The 17,609-nt window shown below is 40.8% G+C and overlaps 1 protein-coding gene across 1 annotated transcript in view; it reads left to right on the top strand.

Annotated features, from left to right (window-relative positions):
- Positions 1-17,609, top strand: part of LOC137334173 (transketolase-like) — a 40,752-nt gene that overhangs the window by 15,034 nt on the left and 8,109 nt on the right. The window contains exons 6-11 of the mRNA XM_067998734.1: positions 2,185-2,312; positions 4,801-4,994; positions 10,719-10,883; positions 11,488-11,644; positions 12,073-12,203; positions 14,584-14,667. Coding sequence (XP_067854835.1) covers positions 2,185-2,312; positions 4,801-4,994; positions 10,719-10,883; positions 11,488-11,644; positions 12,073-12,203; positions 14,584-14,667 — 859 coding nt within the window. The remainder of the gene's footprint in view (positions 1-2,184; positions 2,313-4,800; positions 4,995-10,718; positions 10,884-11,487; positions 11,645-12,072; positions 12,204-14,583; positions 14,668-17,609) is intronic.

Here is a 17,609-nt window from a genome sequence, read left to right as displayed (position 1 = left end):
AAGTTCAGGTGATGGCTGCTGGTGAAGTGGACAATCTCAATGATCTTTGACCTTTCAACTCTTGATACTTGAATAGGGACCTAGACTAGAGGTTAGGGGAGGAAGTAACATTGTAAATAGAACTTTTTAATAAAAAAACAACTATTTAACGGGTTTCAAAATTCAGAATCCAGAGCTACATTAACTTTTTTTTTGTGTCTCTGCCTTTGGTTGATTTCCTCTTGAGGTTCAATAGTCAGAAAAACAAATTAAATCACATGATATGGTAAAGCTATTACATATTTGCCACATTTCTGGTTTAATTGTTGCCTGGACTTAACACTTTGAATTAAAATGGTTTGATGAAGGTACACTGATGTTCAGTTTCATAGATTGTTAGACATGCTTCCTAATAATTCTCTTTACTGTGCAGAGACTTGAGCTAGGTTGCTTATTTGATGTAATTTAGAATGTGTATGAATCCACTCAAATGATGCGTCATTGATGATGCTGCCCATTTATGAATCAATATTGTAGCCTCCAATGTATTAACCTGACAGGATCATAACCATGTATTTGAATTGAAGTTATCTAATCAGATAGTTGGATTTTGGGTTCTGATTTTCAAATTTCAGCTGTCCAGTCATATAACTCAGTTTTGTTCCCAGTTTTGAAGTGAATGTTGATTTCTTTATCCATCATTTAATTTTTGGAACATTGACTATTTCAGGAACTTCTCAATGTCTGATTAAGTCATAAAACCTCAGGACTAATGTCTGCCACAAATAAAAACGAGCTTAGCAGTTAGCGTCAGCCTTGGGCCTGTGGTAGCACTCTCGCCTCTGAGTCAGAAGGTTGTGGTTTCAAGCCCCACTTCAGTTACTAGAGCTCATAATCCAGGCTGACATTTCAGTGCAATACTGAGGGAGTGCTGTACTGTCAGAAGTGCGATCTTATGGATGTGTTGCTAAACTGAGGTCCCATCTGCCTTCAGGTGGACGTAAAAGATCACACTCCCAGTGTCCTGGCCAACATTTATCTCTCAGCCAACATTTATCTCTCAACCAACATCTAAAACAGATGATCTGGTTATTTATTTAATTGCTGTTTGTTGGACCTTGGTGTGCACAAAGTGGGATGCTGCATTTGCTACATTACAACAGTGCCTACACATCAAAATTATTTCATTGGCTGTAAAGCTCTTTGGAACATCCTGAGGTCATGAAAGGCACTATATAAATGCAAGTTCTTTTATATGGCACCTCATAAATATGAGTTATTAATTAGTTATACTGTCAACCTGCATCATCTAATTCCAAAGAGGTTGAAACGAGCTGAATTCAGTAACATCAAATCAAAGCAGTGCTTTTCTTGTTTACAGTATTCCCACGGTTGTTGATTGGTAGTTTATTATGACAATTTGCATTTATATAGCGCCTGTAACATAGAAAAATATCCCAAAGCACTTCACACATGCAAAATTATAAAAAAAGTGCCAGGCTAAAGGAGGAGATGTCAGGATAGATGCCCAAAAGCTTGGTCAAAGGGGTGGGTTTTAAGTGGGGGGACTTAAGAGGATAGGGAGGCGGCGAGGCAGAGAGGTTTAGGGAGGGAATTCCAGAGAATGACACCTAGGCAGCTGAAGGCAATGGTGGGGCAAAAAGAGTGGGAGGATGGGAGCCTGGCCAGGAGAGCATTGGAATATTTGAGTCTGGAGGTGTCAACGGCACGGATGATTGTTTAAGCAGCAGATGGGCTGAGGTAGGCGCAGATGCTCTTTGGTTCTGATAGGATGCTGAGATTGTGAACATTCTGGTTCAACCTGAGACAGTGGCCAGGGTAGGGGATGGAATTGGTAGCAAGAGTACGGAGTTTGTGGTGGAGGCTGAAAATGATATGTTTTTTTGTATTTGTATCCTTTATAACAATTAAAATCATTTGAAAGAATACAGTCAGTTACATATTGCTTCAACCAACCAAAGAACTTTTTCACAAATTATTTTAATTCATTTTTTTTAAAACAATTGCCTCTACTGCAAATACTGTAAATAATTCTTTGGGCCTTGTGTTCCAAATACACTACATAAAATGAAACCAACTAAATTACTATATGTTTGTCTGTTTGTCTCTTCATGTATTTTGCTGCTCAAATTGGTGTTTGTGTTGAGTGTTGTGGTTTAATGGATTCTAAACTCTTCCATACAGCTGGAATGCTGAAGTGGTGGATGGACACAGTGTTGATGAACTCTGCAAAGCTTTTTGGCAGGCCAGCATGGTCAATGGCAAGCCAACTGCTATTCTTGCTAAGACCATTAAAGGAAAAGGCATTGAAGGTATCCTAACCACATTATTAGTTGTCATGCCCTTTTTCATGGAACTATGTCTATACTTAGGTTTTTGCTTTGGAGCAGTTAGTGGATACACTGATGGAAAGCACAGAAACACTTTCTGTATTTTTGTGCACAGTGGTCAAGACTGCTAATGGTAACCAGACCAAGGGGGCAGCCCATCAAGCTGGAGCACTAACCAGTGGGGCCACAGGCTACATGGACACAGGTGAAAATTCCACTGTGAGAAGGTCAAACACTCATGCAATGGTTTTTAAAAAAAAGAGTTCAGTTGAGGCTAATAAAATCCCACAGGATGGGAAATTCAGAAGGGGTGTCCCCATTGTGCTACTGATGTACACCTCCTGGCAACTAGTGAAGAGAGGCCTTCTCAGCTGCAGCGGCTTTAAGACCTGGGAAAAACAGTCAAAAAGATGTTCATATATTAGTAGGACTGTGGACAGCCTTAAAATGAAGGGTTCACAACCGTTACCTGGGAAGTGAGCATTGACTTACATTATCTGGATCAAATGGTTGTGAATAAGTTGAACACAGAGTGGAATCTTTTCCTATTGTAATTACTGGCATTATGCAAGAGACACACTGGTGTGATCAGAAACACCTCGGATCTTCAGTAATTCTACCATCATCTAAAATATCACAGCCCTTGTAACCACATGGCAAATGAATTTCAATATAGATAGGTGTGAGGTGGTGCATTTTGGAAGGAGAAATAAGGAGGCCACATACTCCTGGGAAAATAAGGATCTAAATGGAGTAGAGGAGCAAAGTGATCTAAAGGTACAGATTCATAAATCATTAGAAGTAGCAAAGCAGGTTAACAAAGTCATTAAAAAATGCAAACAAGGCACTGGAGTTCATTTCTAGAGAAATAGAATTGAAAAGCAGAGGAGTTATGTTAAATTTATACAGAACCTTGGTTAGATCACACTTGGAGTACTGTGCACAGTTCTGGTCTCCATGTTACAAAAAGGATATAGAGGCACTGGAGAAGGAACAAAAAAAATTTACAAGGATGATACCAGAACTGAGAGGTTATAACTATCGGGAAAGACTGTACAGGCTGGGGCTCTTTTCTCTAGAAAAGAGAAGGGTGACCTAATAGAGGTCTTTAAAATTATGATGGGATTTGATAGGGTAAACTTAGAGAAGATACTTCCACTTGTGGAGGAGTCCAAAACTAGGGGGTCATAAATATAAGATAGTCACTGTTAAATCCAATAAGGAATTCAGGAGAAACTTCTTTACCCAGAGAGTGGTTAGAATGTGGAACTTGCTACCACATGGAGTAATTGAGGCGAATAACATAGATGCATTTAAGGGGAAGCTAGATAAGTACATGAGGGAGAAAGGAATAGAAGGGGTATCCTAATAGGATTAGTTGAAGCAGGGTGGGAGGAGGATCATGTGAAGCATAGACCGGTTGGGCCGAATGGCCAGTTTCCATGTTGTAAATCCTATGTAATGCGTATCTATCGACAGCTGATTGTCGATGATGTCCCTGGAGGCAGCCTGAAATGACCCTGAAGTATAAAAATCGTGGGCCGGTTATGATCTGGACAGCCGTCAGCAATGCCCTGCCTGTGATTAGGTTTGGCTGCAGGTTTAGTTGGAACATGTAGCATTACTCTGTCGTGATATCCATTATAAATTGCAGCCTCCACAGCAACTGCTGCTTCTCTGACAAATGAGGTGCGTGTACTTGTGCCTGTAGTCTCTGGTGTGGGGATATCGTGGGTCAATTCAGTGCAGCCTAACCTGCCTGGTATTGCTCCATCCGTCTTCCCTTTTCTTCCTGGAAGACCAGATATAAGGGGATTCCCATAGAGAAAACCCATTGTGGTTCTATTTAGCAATTGCCACAAAGGCTCCTGAAAATCGCAACAGGAAAAAAACAAAGAAAAACAGTGCAGAAATGGTTGTAAATTGTTCACTGGATTTTCCTTATTACTTGGCTGTTTAAATGAATCTATGTATACAGTTCAGTCCCAAGCAATCCTGGGTGCTCATTTTGTATGGGCGGTAAATGACACTTTAACATCAAAAAATTGCATGACTGTCAAAATGAAGTAATTGCAACGTAATTAAATATGACAACGCTTTTGCTTGTTTCAGGCTGGTGCTTCCTGACCCCATTTAAATTAGTAATGGGACTGTGTGCTACGCAAAATGGGCAAGTTTTAAAGTTCCAAATCTTCCCTCAATTTTCTGGTATTTGGAAATGTCATTTTATTCCTAAAAATCAGGTATTACCGATTGGAAAATATATCCTAATGCGTGCCTCCTGACCACTGTGTGTAATGCATGGCTCCTGAACGCTGTGTGCGCATTTGGAGGGTCAGAGGCGAAGGTTCTCAATGGCTTGTCACAGTACTTGTACTACACTTGCTGACCTGTGGGTTTTCAGCCCCTAAATCTTTTCGACTTTGTGGATGTACATGATATTAGGCTTCAAAATTTCAAATATTTTCAGGTGTTGAGGATAAAGAGAATTGGCATGGCAAACCCATTCCAAAAGATAAAGTGGAAGAAGTTATTAAGGCAATCAAAGCTGGGATCCAGAAGAGCAAGAAACTTACCCCAAGACAGCCAGTGGAGAATGCACCAACTGTGAACATTGAAAACATTAAACTTGCGTCACCACCCAAATATAAGCACGGCGAGAAGGTAATACAATCATACTAACATCACTGACCTCTTGAATGCTGCCAGAGATGAACCAAGGTCCATGGTTGAACAGACAATGGGCCTGAAATTCATGGGGTTTGGAGGGCGTAGTGGTCAGATCGGCCATCGTTGGGGGGGCAATTTGGGGTGGAACCCCCTAAATAAAAAGTGGCCAAAATTCTGGTCGTCATGAAGCCATCCCTCTCTCTTGTCCTGGCGGAGCTTTGGGGGAATGTCAGTGCGAGTTCTTGGGCTTTCCCAGAATTCACACTCTCCCCACACCACGTGGAACTCATGGTAGCTGAGAGCTGGCCTAAATTCTGCTGCGGGCCTAGTAAAGGTCCCAAGACAACCCTAGAGAAAGGTAATCAATCCCAGAGGGGATCAGTTACCTTTTTAGAAACATGCTGGTTTACTCCTTTTGGGAGTAGAAGAAAATTACCTTTTTCTTCAACCCTTCACAGGCCTCAGGGCTCCCCTATCAGAGTGGTTAGGTGCCTCTCCAAGTTTTGCTGGCACATCTGATGCTCACGTATATGCATGGCCTGCTTGCCCCAATTATGGAAATGACCACATCCTCGCGATTTGAGATGGGGTCTGTCTTTGCCATAGGCAGCAAAGAGTCCTACTTCACTGCAATTCAGGTCGCAGAGTAGGAAGGAACCCTGAAACTTTGGGCCATTAAACTTAATTAAATACTTTATTAACAAATCACATTTTGTTTTCATTTGTTATTGAACCTCCTGGTGTTTATTTTTCAAGCGGTTCATCTTATGACCCTAATTTCTTCTGTGATAGAGCCAGGAACAAAAGCCAATAGATTTTGCTGAAAAAATAACTATGTCTGAATGATGCATACCGTTATTGATGCGTAAATTGGCCAGCAACTTGTAGAGAGGAAGAGATAACCCGTAAATTGTGAATCGCCACAAGTTGCTGGCCAGCCGCTCTGCCATTAGCTTCGCAAAAACAGCATCTTGTGATTATCATGAAGTTGCTTCATTCACACAGTAATTGACCATTAAACTCGCCACAGAAAGCTAAATCTAGTAATTATGAATGTAAGTACTCTTAACAATGTGATGATTGTTAATGACTGTCAATCAACCTCTTGCCTAGAAAGTGAACAGTTATAAGTGTGCCTCATTCCTTCAGGTTGTGAATTGTTTTAGGAGATTTTAAAAATCAATTTTTGAAAACAATTCTATCAGTCAATCAGTGTGTCCCGCAGTTCATCCCGCACTACCTGCGACGTTGTGGGCCAACATATTGAAACACCTAAACCCCCATGAACACATTTAACCATCGGGGCACACCATGCGATGCCCGGCTGCAGCAAACTCTGGCCCATTGATACGTAAAACAGGCACCAAAACCAAACAGTTGATTATTTTCAACATCCATATTTTTGTTTTAATTGGGAGGGATTAGTTTAAAGGAGAAATAAAACTGTGTGAGGAATCTGAATTAACAGCATTGGAGATTCAGTTACAAAGTAAAATAGTTCAGCACTGCCTTTGTACCATAATTCATCTCTCGTATCCATTTCTACCAGCCCGCTTTCTCCATGATGCCATCAACGTTCAATATTTAAACAAACATTTTTTTAAATCAAAAAATGAAAACAAAAATGTTAATATTTATAATCATTTGTAACTTTGGTTTTTAAAATGCCTTGATTGTCAGATTCCCTCTAAGAAAATTACAATAGCCAATTCAATAAATGTCTAATTTGAAAAAATTAGATTTCAAATAAAAATTGTTGGACTATAACTTGGTGTTGTAAAATTGTTTACAACTGTCAACCCCAGTCCATCACCGGCATCTCCACATCTTGATAAAAAAGCAGCATAGCTAGAACGATGTTTGATTACCTGCACTAACATTGTATGCCATAGGGTGATGGGTGTGTGATTTTCTAAGTTTGCCCACGTGCATCTTTACCTTCAGTCAGTAATGTTGGTGCAACTAGAGGAGAATATACCCAGTGGTGAGCTCTAAATAGTTATTGAAGTCTACCAGACACTCGCTTACATCCAAAATTCCGCAATCTTTTAGGCTGCGTATTTGGTTTGCACCCCAATTGCGTGTGTCTCTGGCCACAAATACGCAGGGAATTCCAGGCCAGTATTTATCATGTTAATAGTGGTAGTAGGATAACCAGTTTTCCCTTTTAATAATCCTGTGGAATAAACATTGCAATGTGTTAGAACATATTTTGAATCCTGTGCTGTTTTAGCCTAGAATCAGATGTAATTCAGACAGACTGTGGGATGAAATTCTGTCACAATTCATTAGAATCCAAAGTGAAATTTGCTGGGTCACTCGATGTGAATTGAGCCAAAAGTGGTGATGCATGTTGTTCAACTGTCTCATTTCTCATGTTTTGTTCAGTTGTAGCCTAAGGCACATGTGAAAAATCTTTCATCCCAGTAGAGTTTCTTCTCTAAATTCTAAATATTGTAAACTAATGAGAAATGAAGCAAAGTTGAAAGTTTTGAGACAAATAAATGCAAGTTACCCACTACCTGTCAGCTTGCTACAGGCTGCAATACAACCAAGGAGTTCAGATCACAGAGTGAAACATGAAGTAGTTATAAAGTCACCTGAAATCTGAGATTGTTACAGATATAGCAGACATGTGCATGTACAATCTGGTTAATTTAGATCCTTTGTGAATGCTTTAGATGCCCCTGGATCACTTGGCCTATACTGTGTCACTTTCTTATTGCTTGATTACAGTGTATTTAAGCAAAACTGTCTTTTTATTGATATATGGTTTTCTCGTTACTCTTGTTTTTGATAAATATTTTCACTATTATGTCATGTCTTCAACGGGATGAGACAGAGACTGTCCACAGTAAACTGGGCAAATCTGTTAATGGTTAAAACGACAGATGATCAGTGGGAGGTGTTCAAAAAAGAATTCAATGTGATACAGAACCAGTTTATACCCCTAAGGGGCAAGAGCTCGACTTGACAAAGAAAAGCCATGGATGACAAAAGAGGTAAGGGACAATATAAACTAAAAGAAAAAGCATACAAAAATGCAAAAAATAGTACAAATCCTGGCGACTGGGAGATATACAAAGAACAGCAACAGGTGACAAAACAGATAGTAAGAGCTACAAAAAGGGAGTATGAAAAGAAACTTGCAAGGGATATTAAAATCAACACAAAATATTTACAATTATATTAGGAAAAAGAGGGTGGTCAAGAGCAATGTGGGCCCCTCAAAAACTGATAATGTAAATGAAAATAAGGAAATGGTGGACATGTTAAATAATTACTTTGTGTCAGTATTTACAGTAGAGGAAGAGGATAGCATGCCAGACACCCCGTGGAAACTAATTTTGAAACAGGGACTCCCTATAATTAACATAAGCAAATTAACAGCAATGAAGAAAGTAATGGCACTAAGGAGTGACAAATCCCCAGGACCAGGTTGTTTCTATCTGAGTTTTAAAGAAAATAGGTGAGAACATTGCAGATGCCCTGACTATGGTCTTTCAAAGTTCTCTCGATTCAGGGACGGGTCCTTTTAGATTGGAAAATTGAACATCACTCCGCTATTTAAGAAAGGTGAGAAAGGGAAAGCAGGGAATTATAGACCAGTTAGCCTAACATCAATTGTCGGGAAATTACTAGTCTATAATAAAGAATAGAGTGACTGAACACCTTGAAAATTTTCAGCTGATCAGAGAGAGCCAGCATGGATTTGTAAAGGATAGGTCATGCCTGATGAACCTGATTGAATTTCTTGAAGAGGTGACTAAAGTAGTGGACAGGGGATTGTCTATGGGTGTTGTTTATATGGGTTTCCAGAAGGCATTCGATAAAGTCCCTCATAAGAGACTTAGTTGAAACTCATGGAATTGAGGGCAAATTATTGACCTGGTCAGGAAATTGGCTGAGCGGCAGGAGACAGAGTAGAGATAATGGGCAGGTACTCAAATTAGCAGGATGTGACTAGTGGTGCCCCACGGGGATCTGTGTTGGGGCCCTCAACTATTCACTGTATTTATTAATGACATATCCAAGTTTGCCGATGACACAAAGATGAGCAGTGCAGATGGAAGTGTAAAATTACAGAGAGATATTAATAGATTAAGTGAATGGGCAAAACTGTGGCAGATGGATTTCAGTGTAGGCAAATGTGAGGTTGTCCACTTTGGATCTAAAAAGAATAGAGTACTTTCTAAATGGTGAAAAGCTTGAAACTGGAGGTTTGAAGAGACTATAGGGTCCATGTACATAGATCATTAAAATGTCATGGACAGGTACAGAAAATAATCAAAAAGGCTAAGGATTCAATTACAAGGAGAGATTACACAAACCATGGTTGTATTCCCTGGAATTTAGAAGATTTAAGGGGTGATTTGATCGACGTTTAAGATATTAAGGAGAACTGATAGGGTACATAGAGAGAAACTGTTTCCGCGGGTGGGGCGTCTAGGACTAGGAGACATAGCCTAAAAAGTAGAGCCAGAACTTTCAGGAGTGAAGTTACGAAACTCTTACACACAGAGGGTGGTAGAAGTTTGGAACTCTCTTCCACAAACAGCAGTTAATGCTAGCTCAATTGTTAATTTTAAAGGCCTTTATATCTAGAGGACTAGAGTACAAGGGGGTAGAAATTATGCTACAGCTATACAAAGCCCTAGTAAGACCACACCTGGATTACTGTGTTTAGTTCTAGGCACTGCACTTTAGAAAGTGGAGGGAGTGCAGCGTAGATTTACTAGAATGATACCTGGACTCCAAAGGTTAAATTACGAGGTGAGATTACTCAAATCATGGTTGTATTCCCTTGAATCTAGACGATTAAGGGGTGATTTGATCGAAGTTTAAGATATTAAGGGGAACATATGGGGTAGATAGAGAGAAACTTTTTCAGCTGGTTGGGAAGTCTAGGACTAGGAGACATAGCCTAAAATGTAGAGCCAGGACTTTCAGGAGTGAAGTTAGGAAACGCTTCCACATGCAAAGGGTGGTAGAAGTTTGGAACTCTCTTCTGCAAATGGCAGTTGATGCTAGCTCAATTGTTAATTTTAAATCAGAGATTGATAGATTTTTGTTAATCAAAGGTATTAAAGGATATGGGGCTACTACGGGTATATGGAGTTAGGTCAGAGATCAGCCATGATCTCATTGAATGGCGGAACAGGCTGGTGGGGCTAAATGGCCTACTCCTATGTGAGCTACTGTGTAAATATTTTACAAGAGGCAATGGCCAATATTTATCCATTAATCAACACCACTAAAACAGATTATCTGGTCATTGTCACATTGCTGTTTGTGGGAGCTTGTTGTGCGCAAATTGACTGCTGCATTTCCTACATTACAACAGTGACTACGCTTCAAAAGTATGTAATTGATGTAAAGCGCTCTGGGACGTCCTGAGGTCGTGAAAGGCGCCATATAAATGCAAGTCTTTCATTTGGAGTGAAGTCCCATGTTTGGCTCAATGCATATCACTCTGGTTTTGAGTGCTAGAGGTAGGAACATACAGCTGATGGGCATAAAAGGAACATTTCCACCCCCCCCCCCCCCCCCAACCCCCAAAAAGAGAAGTATTTTATCCAATCTTCGCTCAGGAAGAACCAACAAGAATCATCTTTTGAAGGCATAGCCTGAGTGTTGTATCAAGGCTCCATCTTTAAAAAGAATCAAGTATTATTTTATGTGCCATTTCTCTTTAAATATTTTATTATTTTCTTTCAGGTAGCCACACGCAAAGCTTATGGTGTTGCACTGGCAAAATTGGGTCATAGCAATGACCGTGTGATTGCCTTAGACGGTGATACAAAGAACTCCACTTTTTCAGATTTGTTCAGGAAGGAACATCCTAACCGTTATATTGAGTGTTTCATCGCAGAGCAGAATATGGTATCTTCTTTCAGTTTCTTATTTTCTTTATCCTTTGTACATGAAAATAAAAGTAGTCAATAGGGATAAATTAATCCCACAAAATGTAATGTTGAAAGTGGAACGGAAATACAAGAGACTGACTTTTTTTCAATTTTTTTGGGAGGTATTTGGAAAGTTTAGCCTTTAGCATCACTCAATTATTTGTCTGCCCTAATGCCTCTGCAGTTGAGACAGCTTGCTTCTGAGCTGCTACCAATATGCTCCTTAGCCACCTGCTGGAATGTTTGTTTTTTTGGGAAGAGGGTTAAGACTGGCACTGTAATTCATTATTGTGAAAAAATGAAATTTCCCATTTCTTCTAACCACTTTTAAAATAGATCTATAACGATTATAAAATGCTGATAATGCAAAGGACACCTTGTGATCTCAGCATCATCTTTGATTAAACTATTTCAGAACTGCAAATTCTTGGGTTAGTTAGGTAGAATTTTTGTGTTATTTTCCTTCATTTTGCACAGTCACTGTGGGGAAGATAGTAAGTGAAAGGAAAAGGAACTTTTGCTCATTCTGCTTCTGCAATTGCAATTGGCTAAACTGTTACTGTTGACCCTGCATTTTATAGGTGAGTGTTGCTGTTGGCTGTTGTACACGGGACAGGACTGTTGTATTTGCCAGCACTTTTGCTACTTTCTTCTCCCGAGCATTTGATCAGATCCGTATGGCAGCAATCTCTGAAAGCAATATCAATCTTGCTGGATCCCACTGTGGTATCTCAATTGGTGAGTTTAATCTAACTAGCTCTACTAAAATAATTCCTAATTTTTTATTATGAAGTTTTTCTTTATTGTCCTTTGCAGCACCCCTCTTACCCTGAAGAATGAGCTGACACTGGCCCTTCAGTACCTTGTGTAAGTGGTCATACTTCACATGCGAGCATGGACAGTGAGTATCAGCTGGTTGTTCATTCAAGGAAGCTGGCCTTGTCCTCCCCTTGGGATCCACACCCGCACTTCAAGTAGGGGTCAGTAGATAATGATTAGGAGCAGAAACCCTAATTGATTTTTCCCAAGGCATATTGCCCCCATTAGCTAACTCAGCGGAACGAAAGGTTGAACCTTAGACGTAGCTGATCATACAGTGCATTTTCAAATTGAACAATGGGAGATGGGGCTGTGAGAATGTTTCTAATGCTACTAATTCTTCATAGGTGAGGATGGACCTTCTCAAATGGGTCTGGAAGATTTGGCTCTGTTCCGTTCCATTCCCACAGCAACAGTCTTCTATCCAAGTGATGCTGTGTCAACTGAGCGGGCAGTGGAACTGGCTGCTAACACCAAGGTATAGGATGTAAACTTTTGTACAGCACTTTAAAACTGCACTATTCCTAATTGCAGACCAGTTTTAAAACCAAATTGTATTTTTTTTAAACCAATTCTCCCCACACCCCTCAGTCACCATGCACTTTCGTCATGGTCATCCTGAGAGTTGGCAACAGACCTCCACACACAGCAACAGACCTCCACACACAGCAACAGACCTCCACACACAGCAACAGACCTCCACACACAGCAACAGACCTCCACACACAGCAACAGACCTCCACACACAGCAACAGACCTCCACACACAGCAACAGACCTCCACACACAGCAACAGACCTCCACACACAGCAACAGACCTCCACACACAGCAACAGACCTCCACACACAGCAACAGACCTCCACACACAGCAACAGACCTCCACACACAGCAACAGACCTCCACACACAGCAACAGACCTCCACACACAGCAACAGACCTCCACACACAGCAACAGACCTCCACACACAGCAACAGACCTCCACACACAGCAACAGACCTCCACACACAGCAACAGACCTCCACACACAGCAACAGACCTCCACACACAGCAACAGACCTCCACACACAGCAACAGACCTCCACACACAGCAACAGACCTCCACACACAGCAACAGACCTCCACACACAGCAACAGACCTCCACACACAGCAACAGACCTCCACACACAGCAACAGACCTCCACACACAGCAACAGACCTCCACACACAGCAACAGACCTCCACACACAGCAACAGACCTCCACACACAGCAACAGACCTCCACACACAGCAACAGACCTCCACACACAGCAACAGACCTCCACACACAGCAACAGACCTCCACACACAGCAACAGACCTCCACACACAGCAACAGACCTCCACACACAGCAACAGACCTCCACACACAGCAACAGACCTCCACACACAGCAACAGACCTCCACACACAGCAACAGACCTCCACACACAGCAACAGACCTCCACACACAGCAACAGACCTCCACACACAGCAACAGACCTCCACACACAGCAACAGACCTCCACACACAGCAACAGACCTCCACACACAGCAACAGACCTCCACACACAGCAACAGACCTCCACACACAGCAACAGACCTCCACACACAGCAACAGACCTCCACACACAGCAACAGACCTCCACACACAGCAACAGACCTCCACACACAGCAACAGACCTCCACACACAGCAACAGACCTCCACACACAGCAACAGACCTCCACACACAGCAACAGACCTCCACACACAGCAACAGACCTCCACACACAGCAACAGACCTCCACACACAGCAACAGACCTCCACACACAGCAACAGACCTCCACACACAGCAACAGACCTCCACACACAGCAACAAACTGGGGATGACAGTTTGTTCTTTTTCATCTCCAGCCATGGGGAGGCTCAGTTTGGAGCCTTTCCACAGCAGCTGGACTTGGGTGGTCAGTGGGGTTAGGCATTGATTTTGTGTCCTGCACTGCTGTGATATAGTGCATGAGTGGCTAAATGTGATGTGCTGCCACACCACAGAGCAGCAGACTTGTAGTGAAATAAATGAAAATAATTTAGAGTTGCAGTATAAAATCCTTTCTAAAGTTACAATTTGGTTTGTTTCAGACTAAATGGCAGAATGAATTGTGACAAGTTTATTTTGTACCAGGACAAAACTTTGAACTTACTGGCGTAGCATTTAATTTGATGTTATTTATAAGAAAGAAAGAACTTGTACAAGATGTCCCAAAGCACTTCACAGACAATGAATTACTTTTGATGTGTAGTCACTGTTTTGTAGACAAACGTAGCAGTCAAGTTGTGCATAGCAAGGTTCCACAAAACAGGAAATGAGATAAATGACCAAATAATCTGTTTGGTGGACTTGGCTGAGATGACTGTTGTCCAGGACACCAAGATGTTTTGGATGGAGCCATGGGATTTTTTATATCCACCTGAACAGGCAGATGGCATCCCAGTTTAACGTATTATTCTAAAAACACCACCTCTGGCAATACAATACTCCTCAATTATGCACTGAAGTGTCAGTTTAGATTATGTGCTCAAGTCCTGGAGTGGAGCTGAATTCATAACTTTGAATCAGAGGCAACAATGCCACCGCTAAACCATAATGACAGTACACATAAAGTGCTTTCAAAGTAGTTAAGTCTATTGGGAAATGTTTTGCAGTACTGATGGAATCCTTAACACTTCTTGCACCATTTTGGGATGATACATATACTAATTACGTAACAGATGGAACTACGAAGAATTGTTTTTCTCTCGTGATATATAGTTCTAGATTTTTAAACTATTTTGTGTAGATATTTGAATTCTTCATAACTAAAATCTTGGTTTTACCCCTCTAGGGTATCTGCTTCATTCGAACCAGCCGACCAGAAAATACAATAATTTATAAAAATAGTGAAGTATTTGAGATTGGAAAAGCTAAGGTAGGTAACACAGTAAGAGGAATTCATGCAAATTCTTTTATTTGGTGGAATGGTTTCTCAGTTTTAGTCCCGATGTCTGAATGAACATTCCACTACAGCAGTTAACTAATAAGTCTGATTGGAATTGTGTTCTTTTTCCAGAGAGCATTACAGTTTATCTTAGCTTACTTGTCTGTTGTTTATTTTACTTGGGAATGAGCAAAAAGTAATCAGTGATGGATGGCAATGTCTATTTTGATTCATTCCATTTCCTACCCTGTAATGATTGGCAGCCCTGCTTTGCCAACCATGTTATCCACCACACTTAGTATGGAGAATTCAAGGGCTTAAGTTAAATCTTGTATATATTGATGATCAAACTTCAATGTTTTTCATATTGTCCCCCCCCATCCACATTAGTTAGTTTTAAATGGTTACAAACTGATGCCAATCCTGCGAGCAAGGTCAAATGCAAATCGCATTAATTCTCTGGAAGTTGCATAGTTACTCCCAGCACCAGGTGCAGACTCAAATGGATCTGAGGGGGACATGAGTATTGGGGAGAATAAAATTGTACGCAAGTAAAATTTAATGGGATCAGTACAATTAAAGGGGAGTGTCACAATAGGGTGACGTACATTCAGGAAGCCTTTGGAGAGCCTTAAAAGGTATCTCAGCCGATCAGCAGCTTTTGCCAATCTGAAAGGCAGGACCTTAAGAAGTGGCAGGCAAAAATGTTGGGAAAGAGAGCCTGGGTGCAGGCATGAGTCTGCAGACAAGTGAGGGATTAGCCCAGTATCCTGATCCGATTGCTGATATGGAGGTTGTGCAAGGAGGGTTGCTTTCTTTGCCATTCCAAGAGTCCATGCCCTTACTTTAACATTGAAGCATGCGACAATAATGTGCAGCTAAGCTTCAGGACACAGTCAGCAAGTACTGTCATTGTACATGACAGCCCTGTACTGCATAGTCACGGTGGCACAGCCTTGCACCTGCCTGTGGAATTGGACCATAGAACATTGGATGCTATGATCATTGGCAGGTATGTGCACCAGGGCCTGTATAGATGATTTATGGCAGCTTGGTGGGTGCAGCCAGTCTAGAAACACTTGGCTCTTGATTGCCCTGGCATGCCTCCTTTCATGTTGTATGATGTAACGCGTAACATGCCTTGATTGGGATGCTTCTGAAGAATCAATTTGCATATTAATCAAGTATTTACATACGTTACTGAGCCCACTAGGGCTTTACTGCCATTGCTTTCTTTGGGAAGAGGAGCCCCACTAGCAGTACATCTGCCAAATTGAGGTAATTTCATCTCTACTTGCAGATGTGAGTAGGAAGACACAGAGCAGCTATCTGGCAGCCCGTCCCACCTGGCATCCCTCAGTAGGTTGTCCTCTTCCAAACACATTAGCTTGGAAAATTTCTATCTGAAAATTATTGTCGTCAGTAAAGAGAGATGATACCAAAAAAATATTTAGGTCAAATAGCACAAAGGCTCATGAAAGCTTAAGTATCACCAGTGGGGGGAAAAAAGAGCAAATGTTTTTTTTAATGGTCAAAAAATACTTAATTTTGAAATCTGTGCCCTTCAAATGAACTCTGACTTGAAGGTCCACTCCAGCGATTCTGAATGCCTGGTTTCCTTGGCATCCAGCATGCTCACCAACTAGGGAATGGAACAGGGGTTGAAATTAGGCAGAGATCAGAGGGAACTGATTTCCACCTAATTTCATGGTCCGTTATGTCCCATCTTTGCCCAATTACGGGCACAGATGGGGCATAATGGAGACCAAAATTGGACATAATGTCTATGTTCTGGGACTACTGTATATAGAAACAAGCTGGGACAATTTCTTGGTGTGAATCTGTATTTTAACCTTATGTAATATGCTAGAAAGAAAGAACCCAATACCAAAATACATCAGAGACAAAAATAATTACATTTTCCATAGGGAATAACATGTATCTAAATGCATCTGCGGATGTAAGAATTTTTACGTTTGTTGGTTTTGTAATACTTTATATTTCAAGGATATTGCTCATAAAGTACATTTGGGATTGACAAACAATTAGTGTGGTTTTCAAGAACTCTGCAGCAGGATGAATTTTAATTTAGGCTTGATAAATGTTCCAAGTAAAATAAACAACCAGTTTGCTAAAAATTCTACCAAAACTGTAAGCTAATTCTGCAGAGACGGAAACAACCAAGATTTCAAAGAGGTGTCAGAGGATTGCAAAACAAATTTGGACATTAGAGGACCAGTTTTCAAAATTAAACTCATTTGATAAAACAAAAGGCCACAAATATATATGTTTCTGTTCAAAATGAGAGAGGTTATGAGCACACAAAGGGAGTCCATATTGCCTTCCACCTCAAACAAGGGTATGTCCCGACTAGACAAAGTCAGTTTACATACTTAGAATAATTTTATATGCTATATACTTACTGTTGACAACCAGAAATCAATTTAATATCCTAAAAAAATCTGATCTCAGTCATTTCACTTATAGCTGGATTCTAGATTCACATTCTGTAAATAATACCACTGTCTTTCCCAGTCTCTAGATCTAATCCCCTTTGTTTACACTGTGGAAGCTGCAGATAGTGAACTCTTTTATAGTCTGTAATTCTGTTTATTGTGTAAAAGTGCGGTGTCAGTTACCATTTAATTGAATGAAATAGTGAAATTATTGCCCATTTGCAGTGAAAACCTGAGGACCAATCTCCTGTTATTTACTCTCCAAGTGACAGTGGAGCATAACTCACCTCGCAGAAAAATGTACTTAATCTGAATGTGCACTAACCAGTTCTCCAATGGCATTTTCAGACATTAAGTTTAGCTATAGGAGACTGTCTTAGGATTGGTATTATTTTTGCAAATAATTTAGTTAGTTATGCATCAGACTCATGGTCTGCAGAGGTAGAGTATGCAGCCCTGGATTTGAGAGTCTTTGTG

This window comes from Heptranchias perlo, chromosome 17 (assembly GCF_035084215.1).
Source record: "Heptranchias perlo isolate sHepPer1 chromosome 17, sHepPer1.hap1, whole genome shotgun sequence".
Taxonomy (NCBI): domain Eukaryota; kingdom Metazoa; phylum Chordata; class Chondrichthyes; order Hexanchiformes; family Hexanchidae; genus Heptranchias; species Heptranchias perlo.
This window is presented reverse-complemented; position numbering and strand designations above follow the sequence as displayed.